A 22,832-nucleotide genomic window follows, 5' to 3' on the forward strand; every position below is an offset into this window, starting at 1 on the left:
AAATGCTCAATTTTGCGGTATTAGTAATCTTAATCATTTGTTTTACTTCGTCTGGTTTTTCGACTTTTTTTACTTTTAATGTTGTTAAACAAGTTGAACTTTGTTTTGTTTTCAGTGTAGTGACATTTACAGCATGTATTCGCGTCTAGTGACGGTACATAAAACCATTTCATGTCTATCCATATATATATATATATATATATACAAAAAAGAAAGTCAAATAACAAAAATAGTAATTCTAGCAGAAAAACAACTTTGCATAATTTTTAGAAATAAAAGTACGAGCAATGAAAATCTTAATGGCTTAGGTACTGCAGATAATCGAAAAAATTAAAGCCAAATAAAGTACGAAGAAATAAAAACAACACTAATTATAAGTGTTATACTTCTTTTCTCTTTGAGCTCCTTCTAGTTTCAAATGACTTTCAAAATTCAGCTTTTGAAATTGGTTTTGCTTATTCTGGTCTTCAAAATATCACATTAACGCCTATAAATCACCCAAAACCTTGCAAAACTCGCAGCAAACAGAAAGACGATATGAAAAACTTTCGCTTTTCATGCATTATGTAACTTCTTGGCCGACATTTCCATCTACAATCCATGACTTATACTTTCAGATCTTCATTCAGACGTGAAAGAAAATGAGAAACGTTTATTTTAACAAGTGGAGAAATTTTATCAATATTCAGCTAGTGTTCCGAAATTTACACTACTACATTATACAGAACATATAATATAAACACTCCTTTCCCAGAACACAAGTAATAATGTAAATCTGGAAACAGGTAATTAAAAAAATAGAAAAAATCTGCTTCAATTACATTTTTATCTTTCTATACTAGATTGATGTTAAAATTAATGTGTACACTTCGCAAATATACAGTTATTAGCTAGGGTTTGGAGGAACCTCTGATAGCTATGAGGATCAAATCATCAATGGTGGTTTTCACATTATAACTTAACCAATTTAAGAACACAAGCAAGCATATGACTCGTAAGAATGACCTCACGTGGAAACCGGCTTGAGGATAACAGATAGAAATAGAGTAAAAACAGAAAAAGTATATCCAACAAGGACGCAAAACACTAAACAAAGTTGATGATCTGGTAACTAGCTTGTACCAATTTTCATCAAGCGAAGCTTCTTCAATAAGTTGTACGTGCCCACTTTACGCCATCGAACACGTCTGAAGAACACAATAATTCCATCAAGAAAATACTTGTAACAAAAACAGAAAACATCAAGTTTACTTCTACAAAAAAGTGAGATGATTTCACTTTCGAGTTGCAAGATAACTTTCACGACTTTAAAAATTTAGGGGGTTGGTAAAACTTTAGAAAATTAGCAAAGTACTCTGAATGCTCTCCCGATGAAGAGAAAGCAGATATATTTATAGTAGCATTTAACGTGAAGATGACATCGACGTATTAAGACGTATACAGAATTAAACATATTCATATATATATATATATAAAATATTGAGAAGGAAAGTCTGGAAGTATAAAACACGTCTACGCTCTAAAAAAAACTGTTTTCTGCTTATAAAAATATCACTAAAAACTAATTTTTTATTTTATTCGATACCAAACGTGCTCGTTTCTTCGATGGCATAAAGTAACTTCTCTAGTAGCGTATCATAGTTCTTGTAAGGTGGAAGATCTAACCGGTTGAAACATGTATGTGCCCTAGACGAAAGAAACAAAACTGAGTCAGCATTACAAGTATCGGACGAGGTGCTCTTACAAAATTTTCATTTTTTTTTGCATATATATATAAAGAAATTTTCACTCCTGATATTTTTTTAAAAAAATGACAAGTTATGAGTGGATGTTTTTGAATGTTCACAGATATAGTGAAACAAGGAGAACGAAAGGCGAAAAAAATGGCATAATAGGACACTGTAATGACATTGTAAATGAATGCTTCAAATAAACTCCCAAGAGTCTATTCAATGAGGCGTTTAAAAGTGGGAGCGTTTAATAATTTTTTTTGTATTCTTGTTGATAGAATACATATGCTTTTCATATCATCACCAATATCGTTATCGTCAATTCTATTAAGAGCTAATGCAGCGTGAACCATGTCTTTTTCCCATATTTCATATGTGGTATTGATGAAGATGGCTGAAACTTAACATTTTCATTAGTTGCGATTATTATCATTAAATTATCATCTGGCGTTTAATCGAGGGGCCGTCTAAAAGAAGGGGGTGTTTAATTGAAGAGTTGCAGTATTTGTGTTTTTGTTAACTTAATGGACAAAATGACAAGTGTGACGAATAATTTGGTCCGACGAAATATTCATTAGAAAACTTTAGTAAGATTTTACAGGTTTTCTGGGATTACTTTGAAGCCTGTCTTGCCATTCCCATTTTAAGATTATAAATAATTTCAATTGTTTTTCTTTTTAGATATATGCTTTCCTTCATTCAGTGCATTCCTAGGAATGCACAAAACTTAATAATAACAAGGCGAATAGGAATTCAAACAAAATTATTTTAATGAAAAAATGCTATTAAAACTTATTTTCGGATTTTTTTGACCCGACCTCTCGATTAATGGTGGAAGCAATTACGAAAATGGACAGGTGAAATGAGGTGCACACAACAATACTCTCCTAATTAAAATAGCCTTCGCTTACTAAAAAAAGGCACAGGTTGAAGCACCAACGCGTACAGGTCATTCTAACTTGTGTAACACACTAATTGTTACGGCTATCGTACTGTATCAAAAATAAACAAAAACACAATGTTTTCCGATATTTACATTTTACCTTTTTTAAAAAAACAGAAGAAAAAAACAGCAAAGTTTGGAGATTCTGATATTTCCTCGTCCTCGCTAGCCGCTTTTATGCTGATATTTTACACAGTTAAAGACAAAAACAAAAACACAAAAAAATATAAAGCAAATCTGTTCTTACCTAGGTAGCATATCAGACGTTCCATAGCAATCAATGGTGAACTTTTTTAATCCAGTGCTACCACGTAGTGCGCCGAAACCTTCATACGGAATACTCGATGTCCCAGTCACAAACTAGAAGAAGAATACGAAAACAACATTAATCACGAGAACGTATCGCATGTGTTATACATACAGATGTAGTCTAAAAATTATTTTTTAACATGATAATGGTCAAATGATTAACGGCCAGCGCGAATTTGTTTCACCATTTTATCCACGACATAGAAAGACTTTTTTTACTGGCACCACAACGACCAGTATGATCATGCAAGTTATATAAGGATTCACAGTGCCTTTATTCTTTAGGCTATTTTTCCTTTTCTAATTTTTTTTTTGGCCAAGACACACGATATTCTTTCGTAAGCTAAGTTTGTTTAGCGAATATCGTCTCGCTTGACCCACATGAGAAAAACTTTCAAACCTCTACCTTCGTTTTATCTTGAACCGATCGAATAAGGGTGAAGTATATTTTTTCTTCTTCACGTTGGTGTATACCCGCCAACTGGTTAGATTTAGGGAGAATATTTCGTAAACGGGCATATAATGTATCAGGGGCAAGGGGGGGGAGTATTTGGTATTTGTATATATATATTGTATATATATACGAAGTAACTAAATATCGTAAAACTTAAAGGTAAAATATTAAAGCGGGAAAATATATTTTAATATTATAAACTTTATCACTATTATTCAAACTATATATTTCATTAACAAAAGTCCGCCTTTTTAACGTTTGATGTACAATGCCTACAAAAAGGCGGTGTTTAATTCAAAAATAAAATTTTAAAAATTGCAGTTAATTAAAACTAAAAAGATATTTAAAAGCGTAATCTATTAAATTAAAAATTAATCTTGAACACCAGATATCAATATAAATTTTTAATAACTGATTTTCCAAATGCAGTTTCTAATTACCACTGTATGTAAACGGGTGACGCCCATAAGAGGGCGTTTGTATTAAAGGGTGGTGTTAAACCACTTAGATTTAACGAAGTAAAAACGGTATTGAAAAAAATTTTAATTTTTAAATACTTTTCATTATTTTGGAAAAACATTTCATGGACGCAGAGTATAATTTAGGGCCAGAAACAAAAAAGTTCACTTTCAACGGCGACATTCCGCTGATTTTCGCTTTTATTCAGTTACGATTTAATTTTGAGCTTTTTAATTTGCGTCAAATACTAAAATGCTAACCACCTTACACAAATAATCTAAATTCACGAAATTCGACTCCATAAAATTTCGCTTGAATAAATTTTAAAAACAGTTAAAATCCGTAGAAGGAATTTAAAAATTAGTTTTGCTACAAAATTCGCGTTGTTGTTAAAAACAACAAGATATTCGACGACAAACAGAGGTAGCAAACTCCGATAGCCATGAATACTTTTGTTTATGGCTATTTCGTGCGTTCTTATCATAGTCGATTCGGCTAACATTTAAATAGGATACCGGTATTATCATAGAGACTAAGCCCGTAAATAAATCCACAGGTTTGGCGTCCTTTATAAATCGCACTTCGTGTGTCGGTAGCACGGCTACAAGATGACGCAGAGACAGACTACGGGTATTAATATAAGAAAATAGTTGTTAGCCAATGGAAAAATCAACAAACGTTCGGCCATCGTAGCTACATATTTAGTTCATTCTTAGCACCGATTTTGGCAGCCATTTTAAAACAAATATGGGTATTAAGACATGATGAACGACAAAGACAAAAATAGGAAAATTTTAATCTATGGGAACATGCTGTATTTGATCAATTAAACAAATGTTTTTAACTTCTTACTCAGCAGAGAATTAAAATAATTATGAGAAAAAATTCTGAAAAGGTGTTTATGTGAAATTCAGTTTGGAAATAAATACAAAAATACAGCATTTCGATTGTAAAAATAGACCAAGCTATGTCATACATTTACTTCGCTTGGATTGCACAACTCTTAACGTTCACGGTTTGGGTCTATAAGAGCTTCTTCATACAAATCTAACTTGTTAATATATGGACTGCATGTTCTATAAGCTTGTCAACAGTTTCTTTGACTTTTTCTAGCACGTCATCGTCCGTCTCTGTGCGAGTATTTTGTTCTTCTTTTATAATGTCTGCGACAGAGTCAGTGTGCTTTCCTCCACATCTCTCACTAACAACATTTGGATGAATGATAATGTCATCCATATTAACCAGATCAACTCTTTCTCCAGTGAGACCGTTTGTTGAGTCTTTGGAAGTCTCGGCTAACCTCTCCAAAGCAGTGTTATTAACAATAATATGCTCGGTAATTTCAACGCCGTCCGTGTTTTTATCCTGCACTCCTTTATCCGCCATGTTGTTGGTATGAACAAATTGCGCATGCGTATTGTTGTTTGAGTTGTTGTTATTACCGTGCAATGGTTGCATTGAATTGATATACGTAGGAACAGTAAAGCTAGCAAACTCTTTAAAGTTTTGAGCATGATTATTTTGTATAATAGTTTCTTTCATTTTCTCGGGCGAAGATACAACGATGTTGGGTATAACTCTACTGCACTTCGACTCAAAGCTCGTCTCCGTGAAACGTCGAGAACGCCCTTTTCCTTTACTAAAATGCTTTGTGATGAAATACAATTTGTTCCGAAGTACTCTTCTAACAGGTCGTTGAAGGAAAATGTAAATAAAAGAATCCGAAAGAAATCCGAAACAGAATAACAAAACCCCGATTCGCCGTACTAATATTGGGTGAGGGGTTCCGGTAAAATGTATGGACACTGATAAAAACGAAGCCGTTGTGTCAAACATCAAATACGACAATACTATCAAAGATGGTAAAATAAACTTTGGCGACTTAAATGAATTGTCCGCAGAACTAGCGATAGAATTTCGTCGAGATAGTTGTCGAAAGTGACGAAACTTCGTGTATAAATATGTGTATGTGAACAGCGCATCGATAAGAAATGAAACATCAGCAGCGAAGAAGAAAAAAAACAGAAATTTCATCACATCTTCAACTGAATACACTCTGTCCATGATGGCTAAGACGCCAGCTGCAAATGACAAACTCATTATCCAGTTGAGAACGATGATATATACGGTCTTCTGTGTTGTCACCAAACGAACGTAAGACAAGTGCAGATACACTTCCAACAATCGATCAATCGATATATGGTGCATAGTAAAAATATACGATAAAGCAATAGCGATTCGAACGAACAACTCGAACCTAAAATACGAGGGATTATTCGGCATTTGCAATATCCCAGCAAGATAAATTTTGATCTGGACGCAAGAGAATATGAACTCTGTTACCAGCATGTTGGTGAGGATGCGTCTTTGGTTTACAATACGCGAACCTTTGCGACTATGATACAACAAGTAGAAACAAAGCAAAATGGCCAAAACACACAAGCCATACAGCGCAATGATGATATACGGAAATGGATCCACCATCTTTGTCTCCTGTAAATTATAAATTTATTCCAACTTCGGGGTGTTACCCACTAGCGAAAACCACCGGCCGACCAGCAGGGTGTCTAGATGACTTCTGATTTTAAATTTGTTTTTTTCTTGTTCATATCTGCTCTGAGATTAAAGGAAGCGACGAGGTCGTTAACATCAAAATCCGCAATTAATATAAGATTGATCCCGCTGAATAATTAATGTATTTTTTAGACTACAAAAGCACAATATAGTGTGGGAAATATAAGGTTGTTGACCCCCTGTTTAATAATTAGAATAGGGTTACTGGAGACGGAATTTCCATACTTCTTCTTCTTCTTCTTCGATGCTACAAAAAAATTTCTTAAGGAAAACCTTCAAAAACGTTTTACCCATGGTAAACGAAGAATCACAAAAATGGTCTCCATCTTTTGTGCCAAGCACAAAACAGAAGCAGTTTAAAAACGATCAATATTTTCGATTACGTTGAAAATTATTTTTTTCGTTTTTTTTTTTTATATTTTATCAATTTTAGACCTCGATATTCTTATTTATGATATTATCCATATATACAAGTGCTAAATAAAAAGGGTCGCACGTCAAACGTTTAGGTTATGTAATTCATTTATTGATAAGTGAGTAAAAAATATTGGTCCTTCAAAACAACATGAAAAAGAAAAATGACGCAAGTGTGCTATTGATACTAGAAGAAAAAACACTCCGAAACAAGTGTTATATCATGATAATTTCATATGCCAAGATATTTGAAAATGAAAATTAAAAGTCAAAACATCTTTAAAAGTACCCAATCATAATTAATCGCGTTTATAACGAAATAAAAAAGAATTTTAAACGAAAATAATTCATTAGGTTTTAGAACAATTTTTCTTGCGCCGGACCAACGAGACCAGGGGAGGGATGGAGTTATGGTATAGCTAAGATAGCTTCGAAAACACTTTTTCCAAACACAGTAAAACGTTAGAATTTGAATAGCGTGTTTGCCATTCTAGAGATCTTAAATTACAAAAACGTTTTTAATGAAGCCTCAACTATGATTGGGGCTCGCCTCTTCGAATTTCAAAACCATTTTGTCGGAGCTGTTGCAATGTGATTGGTTTTCTTAAAACAAAAACAAAGTAGAGAATATTTTTTTTCAAAGTAACGAGGTACACAAGTGAAATTATAAATCCAATGTGCTGGATCCAGGAGAAATAAAAACAAACATAAATTCAAATCAGAGTGAGTAAGATTGTGTTGGACGAGTCCACAAGAACGACGTGCACTGAATCACATCATGGAAATGTATGCAAAGATTACATAACATTATGAAGATGTTTTCGAGTAATGCAAATGAGAATGGCTATAGCATCGAACATTCAAGATATTAATTAGATAACCAAGCTAAAAAAGACAGGAGTACAATGTAAGGTTCACACGATTTTTTTCTAGCTATAAAAAGCAGTCCTTTGTAATCCTTTTATCAAAAAAGGACAGAAGCAGAACAGAAATAGAATTTTTTTAACCGTGTGAGGCCTAGAATGCTCGTAGCTGGTTATAATTATGCGCTTTTCAAATCTGTTGACGAAAAAAAAGTGAAAGAGGGAAGGTAGCGAGTTATTATTAATTTGGGTCAGTTCAGATACATGTTACAAAATCATTTTGAGGTAACAGAAATACTATCGGAAAAAAATTTACTGACACGGTAGTACCAATTAAAAATTACATCGCTTCATATCAAATCAGAAAACGGAAATAATAAACAGGTAATGAGATAGAGTAGGATTGTAATTAACTAACAACCCTGAACGATAACCTTGAACCTGTTGGGAAGGAAAATTTTTATTGGGCGGAAACTTAACTACTGATAAGAAGAGGTTTGATATTTTTTCAAAACATCATTCGCGCTTGAGAAAGGCATGATCTTAGGCGTGAAGAGTTACTACCATGGCGTAATAATGCAAGCTGAAATGCAATCATTTTTCCTTGTCAAGAGGCTTGTGACAGCGATGACAGCAGTGATAAGCAATGACGACATTTATATACGATGACGACAGCGGCATGCGATAACAACATGCGATATGCAATGACAACAGTGATGTAATAACAGCAGCAATGTTCGATAACAAGTGACATTCGTGCTGTCGTAACATATGTGAACACAAAAATTTACCACAATCATGCAACAAACTTCTGTGTTTGCACTCTCGAAGCAGAAAAACAAAAATCATTTGAACCAACAATCACGAAACTTTCGAACAAAGCATTTAAACAGTATTTTCCAGAAATATTCAGGATCGTTGTCAACAACAATTCTATCTAGACGAAATTGTCATCAACTTATCTCACGAAGAATACAAAAGGTGCAAATAATCCTAGTACTAAATCTTGTGTTAAGAATTAAAGGACAGGATACGAAAATTAGGTCATGGATATAAATGTTTACGAAAATGATAAAGAGGATTTATGACAGGTTGGTACGCCATTATAGCTATCTATTTGTTATGTGTGGTAGGGTCACAAAAAACCACACAATAAATCACATTGACTTATCATTTAGATCTTTTACACATTCAGAAAATATCATGTACATTGTCAATGACTTAATTTTAATAGCAAGTCTAGGGGGATTCCACCACGCTGAATTATTTTTTGCGTATTTTCGTGAATTTGATTAGAATTATATTTTATATCAACGGATTGAAAAAAACATGTTCGAACTTTTTTTTACCCACGATGTTTTAGGAGAGGCGAACTGCGCACAGCACGGCTGTTGAATAAAAGTTCATGATGCCAGTGTTGATTTTGAAAACCAGACCTGCTTCGATATAGTCTTATCTATTATTTAAATTTATGTTTTTCATAATAAAAAACGTAGCCAGGAGACCCAGTATAATTTTCCTTACCAACAGGAAATCGGAGTAGTTCAAGTGGAAAAAATTACGCTGGGTCGTAAACGAATTTCCTGCGGTCAGAATACTTACCACGCTTTTTGATTGGTTACTTCTATTGGTCTTAACTCACGTGGTCATTATCAGGAAATCTGTTGTTTTGAGCGCGAATGGTCTTACTCGCCCGAAAAAATATAATAAATTCTTGTACTACTTAAGAGGGTAAGATGTGACCACACAGGTTTTGTGCGCATTGGTCGATTTGAATATAAGGTTTGCTCTGACACATTTGCGTCTGAGTTTTGTTTACATCTTTGTGAGTGTTAGGTTTATAATTAAGTATTCACATTTGCCAAACGAGTGGCTAAATTAAAAAAAACAATGGAATATCTTTCTCCTTATTTTGATGGGCACGGGTCAATACACACAAAAAAAATAAACAAAAAAAATATTGAACATGTAACGAACATATTTTCCTTATTTTTACTACTGAACGTACTAAACAACTTTGTGAGTAAAGATAAAAAAGTAAAGATTCGTAATTAAAGCTAAAGCCACTATATTGCGCGTTCGATTGTCGAATGTTTCCGGTCCGGTTTATCAAATCTGGCGCCATCTTTAACATAAATGTGCGTATTGACCTGCCATCTTTAACATAAATGTCCTAATGCCAAACGTGAGATAATTTCTGAATAATTTCGTTTTTTATAGCAAGTCAAAATCAGGCTGGGATATGCTTATGAAAACAGAAACGACTTTACGTTGCATTGTGAGATGAGATGAAATTTCCCTGTTTTTAGCTTTAAAAGAATAGCGACAAGGCAAGTTCAGACTGTGCAGTGGTGTTAATTAAGCGCCATTTTGTATAAGGAATTAGAAAAGTCTGTCTAATTAAAATACTCATAAGAAAAGACTGGGCAATACGCTTAGCATACACTTAAAACATTTTCCCTATCTAAGCTTATGCTTATATGCGATATGCTTATAAAAAATAAGTATTTTGAAGTTTTAAAAATTTTTTTTTCCTTATAAAATATTGGACATTTTAATACGGATCAGATTTTTCACAAATTTAAATGATGTATTCAGTACACCTCTTTTTACATCATTTTTATTCGCAGGTATTAATAACTACATCTTACAGATAATGTAACATTACATTAATTACGGCATGTATGAAATTATCTAACTTTGGAATCCAAAACGTCATTTAGTCAATAAAATGGAGCACTGATGACGTCATTAAACACATGATAACGTATTGACCTGATTACATTTTTTAACATATATTTTAGGGTCGACTACTTACCTGGCAAATTTAAAGTTCTAAAATAATAGAGGGGGATGCCGCCCTCCCTTCTGTCCAGTGAAAATAGGTAAGGCACTGCTTAAAAGGAACACAGAAGTTCTCTTTATTTCAACTCTTTAAGACCTATTACTACTCGCTTATTTGATCTCTTCGTAAAATCATCAATTGCGCTCGCTTCTCGTACAAGCGCCCGTTTACACCACTAAGATTATTTATGTGCATAAATAATCACGCTCAAGAATTTAACGAATATATAATAAAAACAACACTGATTTTTGTTTGGGCGTAACAGGTGTAATGGCGTAAACATGTGTACGTAAGTTTAATCAGAATTTTTTAAAAAGTGTTAAACATAGGCAACCAAGGCCATCTTTATCATGTTGACGGACAGCTGTTTCAACCGAACCAACAAACATCCCCTCAAAGTAAAGAAGAAAATACAGAATGAACAAATAAATTTGCGAATTAAAAAGTCATTTTAAAAACCTTTAATTGAAGTTGTAAAGAAAATTTTTTCACCTTGAGAAACATATTTTTATGAGAAAATGTTTAAATTGAAACTACACAGCGTTCCATTGAATAAACAAAATAATTTGGGAAAGAAATAGTTGTAAAGGTTTTGTTTAATTTATAATAAGAATAAAAACATAGAAATAAATCAAAAAAGAAAATATAGTGAACCAAACACAGATGAAATACGAAACGTAACTAAACGAAAAAAGAAATTTTTTTTGTAGTTCGCTGGTACCAAATCGTTTTAAAATACAACACACGAACAACAAGAAGACTCAAAGATATTTGTGGTCCGCACCAGGACGGAACTCATACGCATAAATCCTGTCTGAATAGAACTCACAACGCAATGACGTCAAAAAATTATTTGCAACCGTTGACACAGGTCAACATCGCATTATTCGCATTTGATTGGCTTGTTCAAATAATTGGCATGACTTTACTGATTCAAAAATGGAGAACGAAAAGCAATCAAAAGACGATTCTTATCAGTTTGAGTTGCCACCATCTTGGATTCGCTACAGTGGGAATATACGTTCTAGCAGTCCAACTTAACGGTAGCGAAGAATCGACATATCAAGTCATGTTGGTGACATTCTTACGAGGGACATTAGGTATTGTTTATCCGATTCTGATGCATTATATTACACTGGATAGATTACTGGAGGTTTACCTTCATATGAGGTATCCAGTATTATTTACAAAACGTATCATAAACATCATCACAATAACAATATGGCTGACAAGTGTTTCGTTTGGAAGTTGTCACGCCATATTGATGCACTATTACAGTCTATACAGCCAACTACCAAGCTACTTCTTCCCTGCACTTAGCTGCTCAGTGTTAATTACGGTAACAGTTACATACACCTACCTGTACGTAAAATGGAAAGACTTTAAGCAAGTCTCACACCCAAAAATGGCTAAAAACAGATCAGTGCGTACCCACCAATTCTTACTTCCATTTTTAATCGTGCTAACGTTTATAGTTTTCGAGTTCTTAGGAAGTTTTGTAAGTGTTCTTAGAATCACTTTAAAATTGTCAACATTCGAAAAAGCTCGAATGCGGAGTTTGGAATTATCACTCTTCGCCCTTGGCGCGATATCAGATGTGGTTATATACGTTTTGCTTCAACGCACGATTAGAAGATTTTTACGCAAGAAAATTAGGACGATATCAAGCGTATTACTACGCAACGCAATCTCCAAAGAGAAACTTGATTCGTGCAGTTGTTCAACCAATCGTAGCCGTAACACTTCTTTCGTCAGTTTTTCGAAACACCGTAATTACGAGACTAGGAATAGTACCGAAACGATCGCGAAAGCGGAATATAAAAACGGTTTATTTGACACGCGACAACGCATGTCGACTTCATTGTAAAAGAAGAACAAAAAGAAGAAATAAAAACAAAGCTGGAGCTGCGCAAGCTGCAAGTAAGATACAGACCTCGTGTTAAACTTTTGAGGCTTAATGTGTTAGCATCAGTGTTAGTGACAAATGCAGGAAGAGAATATGAATTACCTGAATGAGTCTTAGACGCCGTTCGTTTGAAAACGAGTCGACGGCTTTCCAAAACCATTGTACAACGCCATGTTTATCGTGGTAACCTATACAAAATCAAAAAAAAATCAAAAAAAAAATAGTGTTTCACTTCTTGCTATCATCACAAAAGGTTTAGCTACATACGAAGAAGATATCAGTTGGAATAAAAAAGCCCTGCGGCTTAAAGATTTCCGCTATTAGCAATAATCTGAACTTTGAATAGGACTGAGTAATATAGGGGAAAAAAATCATTGAATATTCTAAAATTTTAGAATTCAAATTTTGATTATTATTGTAACTGTAAATCATAGCTAACTTAACTTACATAAACTTCATTTCTCTATAAGAACAATTTAAAAGAAAAATAATAAACCTGAAAATTGATGAACAATGAAAACAAAATAAAAACAACGGCAAGGCTGAAAATTTATCTATTATATTTTCTCTTTTTCTCTGAAAAACAGCTTGAAAAATATCTTTAAAGGTGGCCGCAAATTATTTTTTACATAATCAGTTACGAAAGGCCACTTTTCTTTTATAACACACTTGTCACGATTTTATAGCTATAATACATTATCTTTCACCAGAAATATTTAGCTCGACAATTCCTCTTTAAATTAAAACCATGAATAATTAATTAGTTCTGCTGAATATAGCTTTAGTCTACGTGCCTGCAAAATTGTTAGAAGGGAATGACGTAATTATTAAAGAGAAACGTTAATAACATCAAAGATGGCGCATTATAAGACGATCTTCATTATGCTTCACTGCACGAGCTTTAACTTTCGATAGCATATAAACTTTAAAATGAAGTATTGTTCATTGGATAATAAAACAATTTGTTGCACTGTTAGGATTCTTATTGGCTTAAAACACATTTTAGCCTTGTTCTCAGAAAAAAATCTGTCAAAACGAGGATTTAGGCTTTAGCCTGGATAAGTTTCGGGCGTCCAGCTTAGCTGCGCTGTCTCTACATATCTCTCTATCTCTCTATCTATCTCCTCAGGCGATTTTAAAGATTCCGCCTTAGCGGAAATCAAAAAGTTTTTCAGCCTGATATTTCTTAAATATAATGAATTTTTTCTAAAGGTGTATACAGCCTGGCTACTATTTTATACCCTTAAAATACTTTTCAGCCAATATTTCTTAATTCACTTATCGACCTTTTACTTTATTTCACGAGTGAGCAGTTACGAGTATCTACAGTGTTCGTCTTGTGTTTTTTTAAAAATAAAAGCGCTTAAAACATTCTTAAGCGCGACTTGTTTTATTTGTTTAACGAAGCTAAATTCATGACAGCAACTGTAGTAACTGGCTACCTACAAGTTGAAATAGAACAGCTCGTACCTGATCGATATTCAGTGTTTTTTCGCCAATCTTTAATATCAATATCAGCAGTTCCAGCTATAACCAGTTCCAATTCGCGATCATCGAAGAGAGAGATCATTTGTAAATCTAGCGCCTGTAAGATAGTGGTTTGTAAATGATAAGATACTTAACAGAGCGTTCAAAACATTACGTTTTGTTGATGTAAATAATCTTATCATTAAATAGACTAATCGTAAGCTCGTGGAAAAATGGACGAAAATGCACCCAAATTTTCAGCTACCATCTTTAGCTGATATTTATTTTAGACAAACAGCGAACATTTAGTTCTTTATTAAATCGATAAACTATTTTTTTAAATCTAAATGCAGATATAACGTCTAGCTAAAGTATTAAAACATGTAAAAGCTTAAACTATCAACACAAAAATAAAGCTTCGTAATTTTCTCTAAAAGTGTCTGGTTGAAGTATTAGAATATATGAATAAAATATATGAAGTCTTATTGTCACAAAGCCATGCTTCTTAACACCGCACGAAAGTACAAAATGTTACATCACGTGCAGATGGACGCACCTCTGAGAAGCCTTTTATCAGTTGCTCCATTTGTTCCCCCATTCCACGTTCGACTTTCCATTTCACGTTGAGGTCCACATATTCACGTTTGTTTCGCTCTGTTACTGGAATGTTTCTACCGTTCGGTTTCAATTCTCGTTCGTTTACCTAGAAAAAGGCTCGTCATTACTATCGACCAAATTTACGGTCAACTAACGGTAGGGCCGACGAATTAGTTTGGAAATGAAGTATATAGTGCTTATTGGCGCCTTTTTATGGTTGAAGTTGCATTAGAATATTATAAGACCACCAGACTGGTTAAAATGATATTCAAATTCTAAAGGTTTACTGTGTTAGAATAGGAAAAAAGTGCGTTCAGGGAAGGCGAACAAATGAAGCAATACCTCGCTATGACCGAAAACTTCTTCGTTCACAGTAAACACAAGGTCGAGAATATCAGTGATGTCGTTTTCCAGCATCCACGTCAAACTTTGGTGGTACTCCTGATCGATTGTTTCAACGTCACTCAAGTCCCATGGCCTACGAAAGCGATCAATTGGCTAAGTAACATCAAATTTACAAAAGCAGTTTCTTAAAAGCAGTGTTTCACATATAAACTTAAAGAAAACTATCTTCACTATATTTTGTGCTTAATTTTAAGCAATGTGTGTCAAGTAGTGTTTATTTTAATTTTTTTATTTTATTTCACAGCAGCAAAAAATATATTTTTTGATGTTAAATTAACTTGAAATAAACGTATTGATTAATTTGTCTTGTGATCTAAGCAAAATTTGCAACTCGTCTCAACCCTCACAAGAAAGTATTTGCTTTTACATAAGATAAAAAATCTGGTTTAGGTTGGCACGTTATCCTTAAAATTTATAGGAAATCACATAAAATCTTTTTTTATGAAATTCAATCTGTTATTATAGTCATACATTCTAAAAAAGTCTTACTCTCTTAACAAAGCTTTGTAAATAGTTCTTGTAAAAAACACATCCAGAAGATGCTGATGAATTAATGCAAGAGCAATGATTCGACCAGCAAACCGAAACCTAAATGAAAACATTTATGAGCGAGCTATAGACAACAAAAATAATCAGCATACACAATTGTGGTTGTATAAAAAATATTCTGCAACAGAAAGAAGTTTCAGCTATACATGCCAGGCGTCTCGCTCTAGGTAAAGTAGTACCATCAATTAGGTGTGTCATCGTCTTTTTGACAAGATAAGTTTCCACAAGATATATAAACAATAATGGGATACATATACAAAATCGTAACTGTTTAAGGTAAAATCAACGGCTTCGGAAGTTGCATGTTGATTAGAATGAAATTCCTACGGATTATTCCAATTTTTTAAATATTTGACTTTTGCTGACTGTAGACTATGGAAAGACAATTCACATTTGAACTTACCAGTTATTGGCGTTGTCAGCATATCTTGACGCAGGACTAACTTGCAACGTGTATGTGTCACTAGCAGAATATTCGAATAAGCCGTAATAAGGGTTAAAAAGTTCTCTTGAAATCATGAAGAAAAATTCGCGAGCTGGACCACCATAGTCGAGGCCTTCCTCGCCTGTAAATTTGATATAAAGTTTTTCTTTGTGCAAAGCCCGAGGGGACTGTTTCATGACTTGCTCAAAAGCATCTTGTAAGACATGTGTACGTCGAATTTTTAATCTAAACGACAAGGTTGATTTCAAAAATTATTACGTTACATTTTAATAGGACAAATTAAGAAAAAACTAATACCTATGTTGACACAAAAAGCCTTTTGAGGTAAACGCTATAAAACCTTTTCCTTAAATAAATGCTGTCGTCCCTCCCTCCGTTCCTCCTCCCTTCTTCCATCCTCTCAACACAATTTTTAAGATTATCTTCTATTTTTAAGAGAAAATTAGTAACTAAATAACGATCAAGCTTTTACAGCGAGAACGTGTTTTCTGTCAGAATTTCTTTACTTATCAATTATTTTTTTGATTTATTCTTGCAAATAAAAAAAAGATTTCATGTAATAACCTAATTTTTCCTGGTCCCTGACCATAACCATTTTGAACCATCTGTTTGTGAAATGTTCGAATTTTAGCTTCAAAATCACGACGATACGGAGCAGGCGTGCGACCAGATGATATAGTTCCTATAAGACAGAAAATCTTTGTAACTAAGCACCTACTGGACAATTCATCAATAACTAACTCTATTTTTTTTAAATTACTTAAATAGAAAGTATGTTTAAAAAACCGTTACCTCGTGAAGACGGTTCTCTGGGTAATGTTTGCGGCAAGGCATTCTTAGGTACGTAACTTTGAATATCTTCTTCGAACATACTAAAAGATAAACATTCAATCATTAACCAAAAGTAAAGGAAGAAATCCAGATCACAGAGGCAGACCTGTAAACTTGACAGAACAAAGTAACCGGAACAAATATACATAGGGGAACTTAACATGAAAAATAATTTAGCTTACTTTAAATTCCAGTCTTTAAATAAAATTTTAAAAATGGGCACAAAGCAAAAGTTTGCTAAAATTAAATTAAGTTTTGTTACCGATAGCGAATAAGAAATACTTGTTGAAGCAATGCAATATGTAAGAAAAAACAAGATAAAATATTTAATAACAATTTTCAACCGGACTCAACAACATTTTTATCAACTCACCTTAAAAGTATGACTAACTCCATATCATTCTGAAGACGTTTTAGACCATTAACACCATCTCGTTGGATGAACGATATTTTTCGTCTATAACAAAAAATAACGAGGATTTAGCTTCTCCAAATATACCGAATATATCACTTCAGTTTGTCTGTTTAGGGTTATTATTGAAAATTTATCATTTTATCATTTCTTTAACATAATTAGTAGGCTACGTTTTCATTCGATAAATGAGAAAACTTCCCACATACTGCAATGAAGACTTGTTTGCATATTCTGCTTCTCGATCTTTTAAGATATCTTTAATACCATCTTGCTTTAAGAAAGCAACAACTTTTTCATCATAGGCTAAGAAAATGAGAAATAACATAGAATGATATCGTTAAGAATAAATTCACTAATGCAAAAAAAGATATTTTTAGTGACATAAAATAAGCAAGATATTTTAGAGGTCATTAAATACTTTTAGGTAAGGCAGCAGGTGCTTCTGCTTCTACACTATGTGAAGGTTGTTCTGAGTAATTTGGTGGCGGTGGAGCAGTTTGTGGAGGGCGTCTTTGTCTTCGTGATGAGGAGGGTTGCTGTTCAGCTGTAGATGACGAAGCATCACCCTGTAAACACGTAGGAAGTGTAAAAAACTAATTAGAAAAAAAAGGAGCTATAAAAGTTATTAAAATGTTGTTCAGAGCGAAAACACAGTGGGTAAAAGTTCCTGGACCATTAGAAACTATTAGGAATTGGGTGGAATAAGAGTTTTGGTACTCACTTTCTTCATTATGGAAATTTAGCAATTGTTTTCCTAGTGCAGCCAGAATTTAAATAATCAAAAGTTAACAAAAAAAGAAAACAGTTGATTTTTGAAGTTCATTGTTACAACAGGTAAAATTGGAAAATAAATAGAATGATAGCAATGTCGAACAAAAGATAAACTTTGCTCTACTTCTTTCAAGCTGTGAGAAAAACACAGAATGAAACAATTCTCGCTCTTTCTTTCAAATATACACCTTTAAAATGAGGATTTATATGATGTTAAAACTAACAATTTTTATTTCAAATTTTAAGTCAGACATACCTCACGATGGCGACGAGATCTTGATGTATCTTCGATAGGCAATCTTGGGTCAATAAACGTTGTTGCTCGACGGGCATGATCAACAAAATACGACTAAAATAAAATAAAGTTATGATATATTATTGTTTACAAGGGTTTTTCTTATTAGTTAGTAGGAGTTCCTGCAAAACCATGTTATAGCTATAGTGAAAAGAATGTTAGTGATACTTTTCAGCATGTAGACATTTGCACTCTTTTTTTGTTTTTTTACCAGTTTATATAAATTTAATATTATGGTAAAACATGTTACTAAGTCAAAGTATTAATAGTTGAATTTCCGCGCCCGAAGGCGTAGGAAATTCTTTAAAACCGTCGTTTTTTTCTTTCGGAGCATTTTTTGAGAAAAAATCGACCCTGGGATTTCACGTTCATCTGAGAGGAGGATAGTATTGAACTGACTAACTAACCCTGTCCCAAATGGTCAATTGAACGTCATAGATTAAAACTTCGTACCCAAGCTCCCTAAGTACTGGGAAATCATCTAAATGATGTTTCAGGCCAAAATTGGACAAAATTTGGCACACTTAACAAAAAAGGTATGCTGAACATAATGGTGACATCATAATTTTGATTTTTGTCACCTAAATGTCATTTTAGGCCAAAATTTGTTCAAAAATTAAAACTACTTTATTTTCAACAAAATTTGGCACAGTTAACAAATATAAAGTATGCTGAACATGATAATGACATCAAAATTTTGATTTCTTGTTACCTAAATGTCATTTTAGGCGAAAATTGTTCCAAAAATTAAAACTACTTTATTTTTGACAAGAATTGACACAGTTAACAAAAAAAGTATGCTGAACATGATGGTGACATCAAAATTTTGGTTTTTTGTCACCTTAAATTTCATTTTAGGCCAATATTGGTGCAAAAATTAAAACTACTTTATTTTCAATAAAATTTGGCACAGTAAACAAACAAAGTATGCTGAACATGATGGTGACATCGAAATTTTGTTTTTTTGTCACCTTAAATGTCATTTTAGGCCAAAATTTGTCCAAAAATTAAAACTACTTTATTTTCGACAAAAATTGGCACAGTTAATAAAGAAAGTGTGCTGAAAATGTTGGTCACATCAAATTTTTGATTTTTTGTCAACTAAATGCCGTTTAAGACCATAAACGTCTCAACCGCAAGACTTTCAACCATGAATGATGGGCTGTATTTTTTGTTAGCAATTTATTTTAAAATGTGAGTTTATTATGAAACATTGCGTTTTGTTTGCGGTTGTTATAACATATAATGTCACTTGTGTGCTTTATCTTCAGAGCTTCGTGCACCAAAACTCTTCGAATGTTTGGCACGATAACACAACGAATTAGTAGGTTGTCATCAAATATTTTGGTAGCGAGCGGAAATTCTTAGAGCCCCCAGGGCTTCTTGTTAAAACTTTAGCATTGAAAGCTGTATGCATTTGTTTTGTTTTCATTTACAGTTTCTACTCTTCTTATAGATTTAAATTTAAGGAGATTTAAGGACTTTTGATGAGTATTTTCACCTTTTTGAGTTTTAAGGAGATTTTCATATTTTTCCAAAAAAAAAAGAGATTATTGCAGGAGATTTTAAAGGTGATGCCATGAGTAAAGAATTATTTATATACTAATGTAGCAAAGTGAGGAGTTTTAAGGAGACTTTTCAAAACTAAGGAGAATTATGTTATTTGTTTTACAATATCTTCAAATAGTTTCCATCATGAATATTGTTTTAAATTCTAAAGTAAACATAATTTTATCAATATCACCAAACTGAAATGTGTAGACCTAATTTAAGTTATAAGTAATCTTTGGATCACTCACCTGGCCAAACTGATCGGTTTTCATTTCCCAGCCAGGTGGGAGGGGTGCTGCATCGTTTGCGAAGAAATTCAACAGCGTTACAACATCACGGCTGTGTTGATACCTTCAAAACAAATAAAAAATATATGATATATCGAAAACAAAAATCAAATTAACTATTACAGTTGTTAGCAATCAAAAGACATTGCATTATATTAGATGTCACTTTTCATTGAAATATTTCAAATGAAGATAATCAAAACAAATAAAAAATAAAATATTATATTTACACATTTAATTTTTTTTCTTAAAATGATTAGCGAATTGCTACTTTACACACCAAATGTTACTGTCTTTCCTAAAATTTGTACATTCAGTGTTTTTTTAAAAAACACTGCACATGAATTCATTCATGTGCAAGTGTTTAACTAAGCCAATGGTCTCCGACCAGTGAATGGTGAAGCAAACAACATTTGGGCTTATTTAGAAACACATACAAACCTTTCAAACTTTGAAGGTTCAGCACGGACGCGATTAATTATCTGTTTTAAGGTGTTGTTGCGATGTAGGAATTGAGCTGCAAGCTATGGTACAAATATGCTTTGATTAGGTAAGCATATACAAAAAATGTTGAATGTCACATAGTTACATAATCTTTATAACATTGTCGAGAAATCACTGAAAATAAAGTAGTGTCATTTTTATTGTATCTTATATAGTGACTCCTTGTGAAACACAAGGTGTTTCCCATTAAATTTAACAACGTTAAAAACGAGAAAATCAAGTAAAAGAAAAAAAATATAAATGGTTTACAAGTTTATATCAAATAAACATTTTAACACCATTAACAGAGGCAATTTGTTTGTGTGTTTGCTCTTGTAAAGCTCTATTTTATTTTTGGGAAAACCTTTTCTATGTTAACTCCACCAGTAATGACATTAATTGTAGCCAGTTTCCATACATCACCATTTTATTAATCCTTCTTCAGTAGCACACAAAACACCCCTACTATCAATCAACAAACTTACAGTATGGTTATTTATAAATTGGAAAAAATCTCTTCGTCGTATGAACAAACAGCCAGGAGAGTCGGTAATAGCACGTTCTCTTGACCGTTCAACAAGTGAAGGTGTCCTGCTAACGCTACTAGCTGTTGGAGTTTGTGTGTTACTTCCTTCTGCTCCTGCAGCTGTTGCACCTTGTGAAGATTCAGATGATGCTGATGCTGTTTCTGAAGACCTTGAAGTCCCCTCTTGCACTTCGCCAGTTTTCTTGCCAGCTCTTATAGTTCTACGTAAACTTTGATATCTATATGAAAGGTGAAAGACTTGTTACACCACCACAACTTCTCAATTTACAGTACACATAAGATATACAGTACAATACCTTCGATCAAGTTGCTCAAGTTGTGTATTGACATTGTGCTCAGGTGAGGTTGGAGCTGTATCAAAATAAAAAAAAATAAAAAAATGCATAAATGAACACAAACAAAAACAATAAAGAGAAATACAGTTGTTTGTGGTAGAGTGTTCGCTTTCAGTGAAAAGTTTATGAGTTCAATCCTCAGCTAAGCCATTTAGAGACTTTACAGAGTGTAAACCAACCTTTCTGCTTTTATTTAGCATAAGAATGGATCAATATCTTAGGCGGTTTTAAGGGTATGCAAACAACATTGGACATATGGTTCCTTTAATGAAGATCTTAATTATAACAGTATTAATAGAAAAAAAGGAGTAACTATAATTAGCTATGAAATACAAGCCTGCTGCTGTAAAGTTTTGGCAACCTGTTCTATTCAACCTCGGATTATCTTATTTAAATTTGTGTATTCACTGCAGGTCGTGTCACCAAAATAGTTATGTTTTTGAAGTCTATAAGGATCAATTGGGTCCAACTGAGAGTACATAAGTGCCCCCAGACTACTTTTGCGTCCCTAGATTTTATAAAACGATAAGTTCTTTGAAAGACTTCTATGTTCAAATTGACTATTGTATCAATATTACCACCCATTTCAGGTTGTAGTGCATTCTGATCGAAGAGTGTCTATAAAAATAATAGGGAAATCAATTCACTGCATCAGCACTGAATTTGATGACATACAATTTTTAATTTTGTAACTTCATCCTTTAATTTCATTTTCCTTTTTTTGCTTTCTGTATTCATGTCTCTCAGTAAATATTGTTTTTTGATGCCCTATTGTTCACTTTACAATAAATCTGCTGGCTGCATTTCTTTTATGCAATCTGTTGAGTTATTCAGTTTATATTTGTTTCATGAAAAAAAGAGGGAAACCATTATATTTGATGATGGAACACCATTCCAAAACTTTTGTATAAATTCTTGTGCTAAATGGTTTACACATTATTTCAGTACTAAATTTCACCCACTATCAAAATTTTTGTACGAATGCACAACATTTGGTACGCATGGAAATTAGTACAAGCTAGCATAAAAAGAAGACAAAAAAGCTGAATATTGGCTGGAATGGCCATACTATCTAAAACTATAAAGTTAGGCTAAAAGATTTTTTGCTCGTTTCTTTGTTTGTTTTGAAATGCATGGATAAAATCAGCTTTCTTAATGACAAACAGTACATGCAACATTTGCAAAGTCAAAAGACAAGAAAAGCGTTTAGGACGCTTGTTATGCATGGTTGCCTTATAGAAGCATACATATCAGCGTGTCAATGAAGCAACATCAGCAACAATCGGTACTATTTTAAATTTGGGTCTAAAAATACAAATTACAAACATCCAAGAAACCACTGAAAATTTTACAAGGA

General features: G+C 33.1%; 1 protein-coding gene across 2 annotated transcripts in view; it reads right to left on the minus strand.

Annotated features, from left to right (window-relative positions):
• Positions 1–651: 651 nt before the first annotated feature.
• LOC130621769 (E3 ubiquitin-protein ligase HECW2-like) overlaps positions 652–22,832 on the minus strand; it is a 40,505-nt gene continuing 18,324 nt past the window's right edge. For both annotated transcript variants that reach the window (XM_057437111.1, XM_057437110.1), the window contains exons 10-27: positions 21,437–21,491; positions 21,079–21,358; positions 20,552–20,634; positions 20,072–20,174; positions 18,234–18,326; positions 17,625–17,772; positions 17,413–17,509; positions 17,165–17,248; positions 16,753–16,832; positions 16,525–16,642; positions 15,919–16,185; positions 15,456–15,554; positions 14,904–15,039; positions 14,521–14,667; positions 13,968–14,082; positions 12,600–12,685; positions 2,921–3,033; positions 652–1,686 (exon numbers count right to left, since the gene is read on the minus strand). In XM_057437111.1, coding sequence (XP_057293094.1) covers positions 1,575–1,686; positions 2,921–3,033; positions 12,600–12,685; positions 13,968–14,082; positions 14,521–14,667; positions 14,904–15,039; positions 15,456–15,554; positions 15,919–16,185; positions 16,525–16,642; positions 16,753–16,832; positions 17,165–17,248; positions 17,413–17,509; positions 17,625–17,772; positions 18,234–18,326; positions 20,072–20,174; positions 20,552–20,634; positions 21,079–21,358; positions 21,437–21,491 — 2,216 coding nt within the window. In that variant the 3' untranslated portion in view covers positions 652–1,574. The remainder of the gene's footprint in view (positions 1,687–2,920; positions 3,034–12,599; positions 12,686–13,967; positions 14,083–14,520; positions 14,668–14,903; positions 15,040–15,455; positions 15,555–15,918; positions 16,186–16,524; positions 16,643–16,752; positions 16,833–17,164; positions 17,249–17,412; positions 17,510–17,624; positions 17,773–18,233; positions 18,327–20,071; positions 20,175–20,551; positions 20,635–21,078; positions 21,359–21,436; positions 21,492–22,832) is intronic.

This window comes from Hydractinia symbiolongicarpus, chromosome 12, assembly GCF_029227915.1.
Source record: "Hydractinia symbiolongicarpus strain clone_291-10 chromosome 12, HSymV2.1, whole genome shotgun sequence".
NCBI classification, from domain to species: domain Eukaryota; kingdom Metazoa; phylum Cnidaria; class Hydrozoa; order Anthoathecata; family Hydractiniidae; genus Hydractinia; species Hydractinia symbiolongicarpus.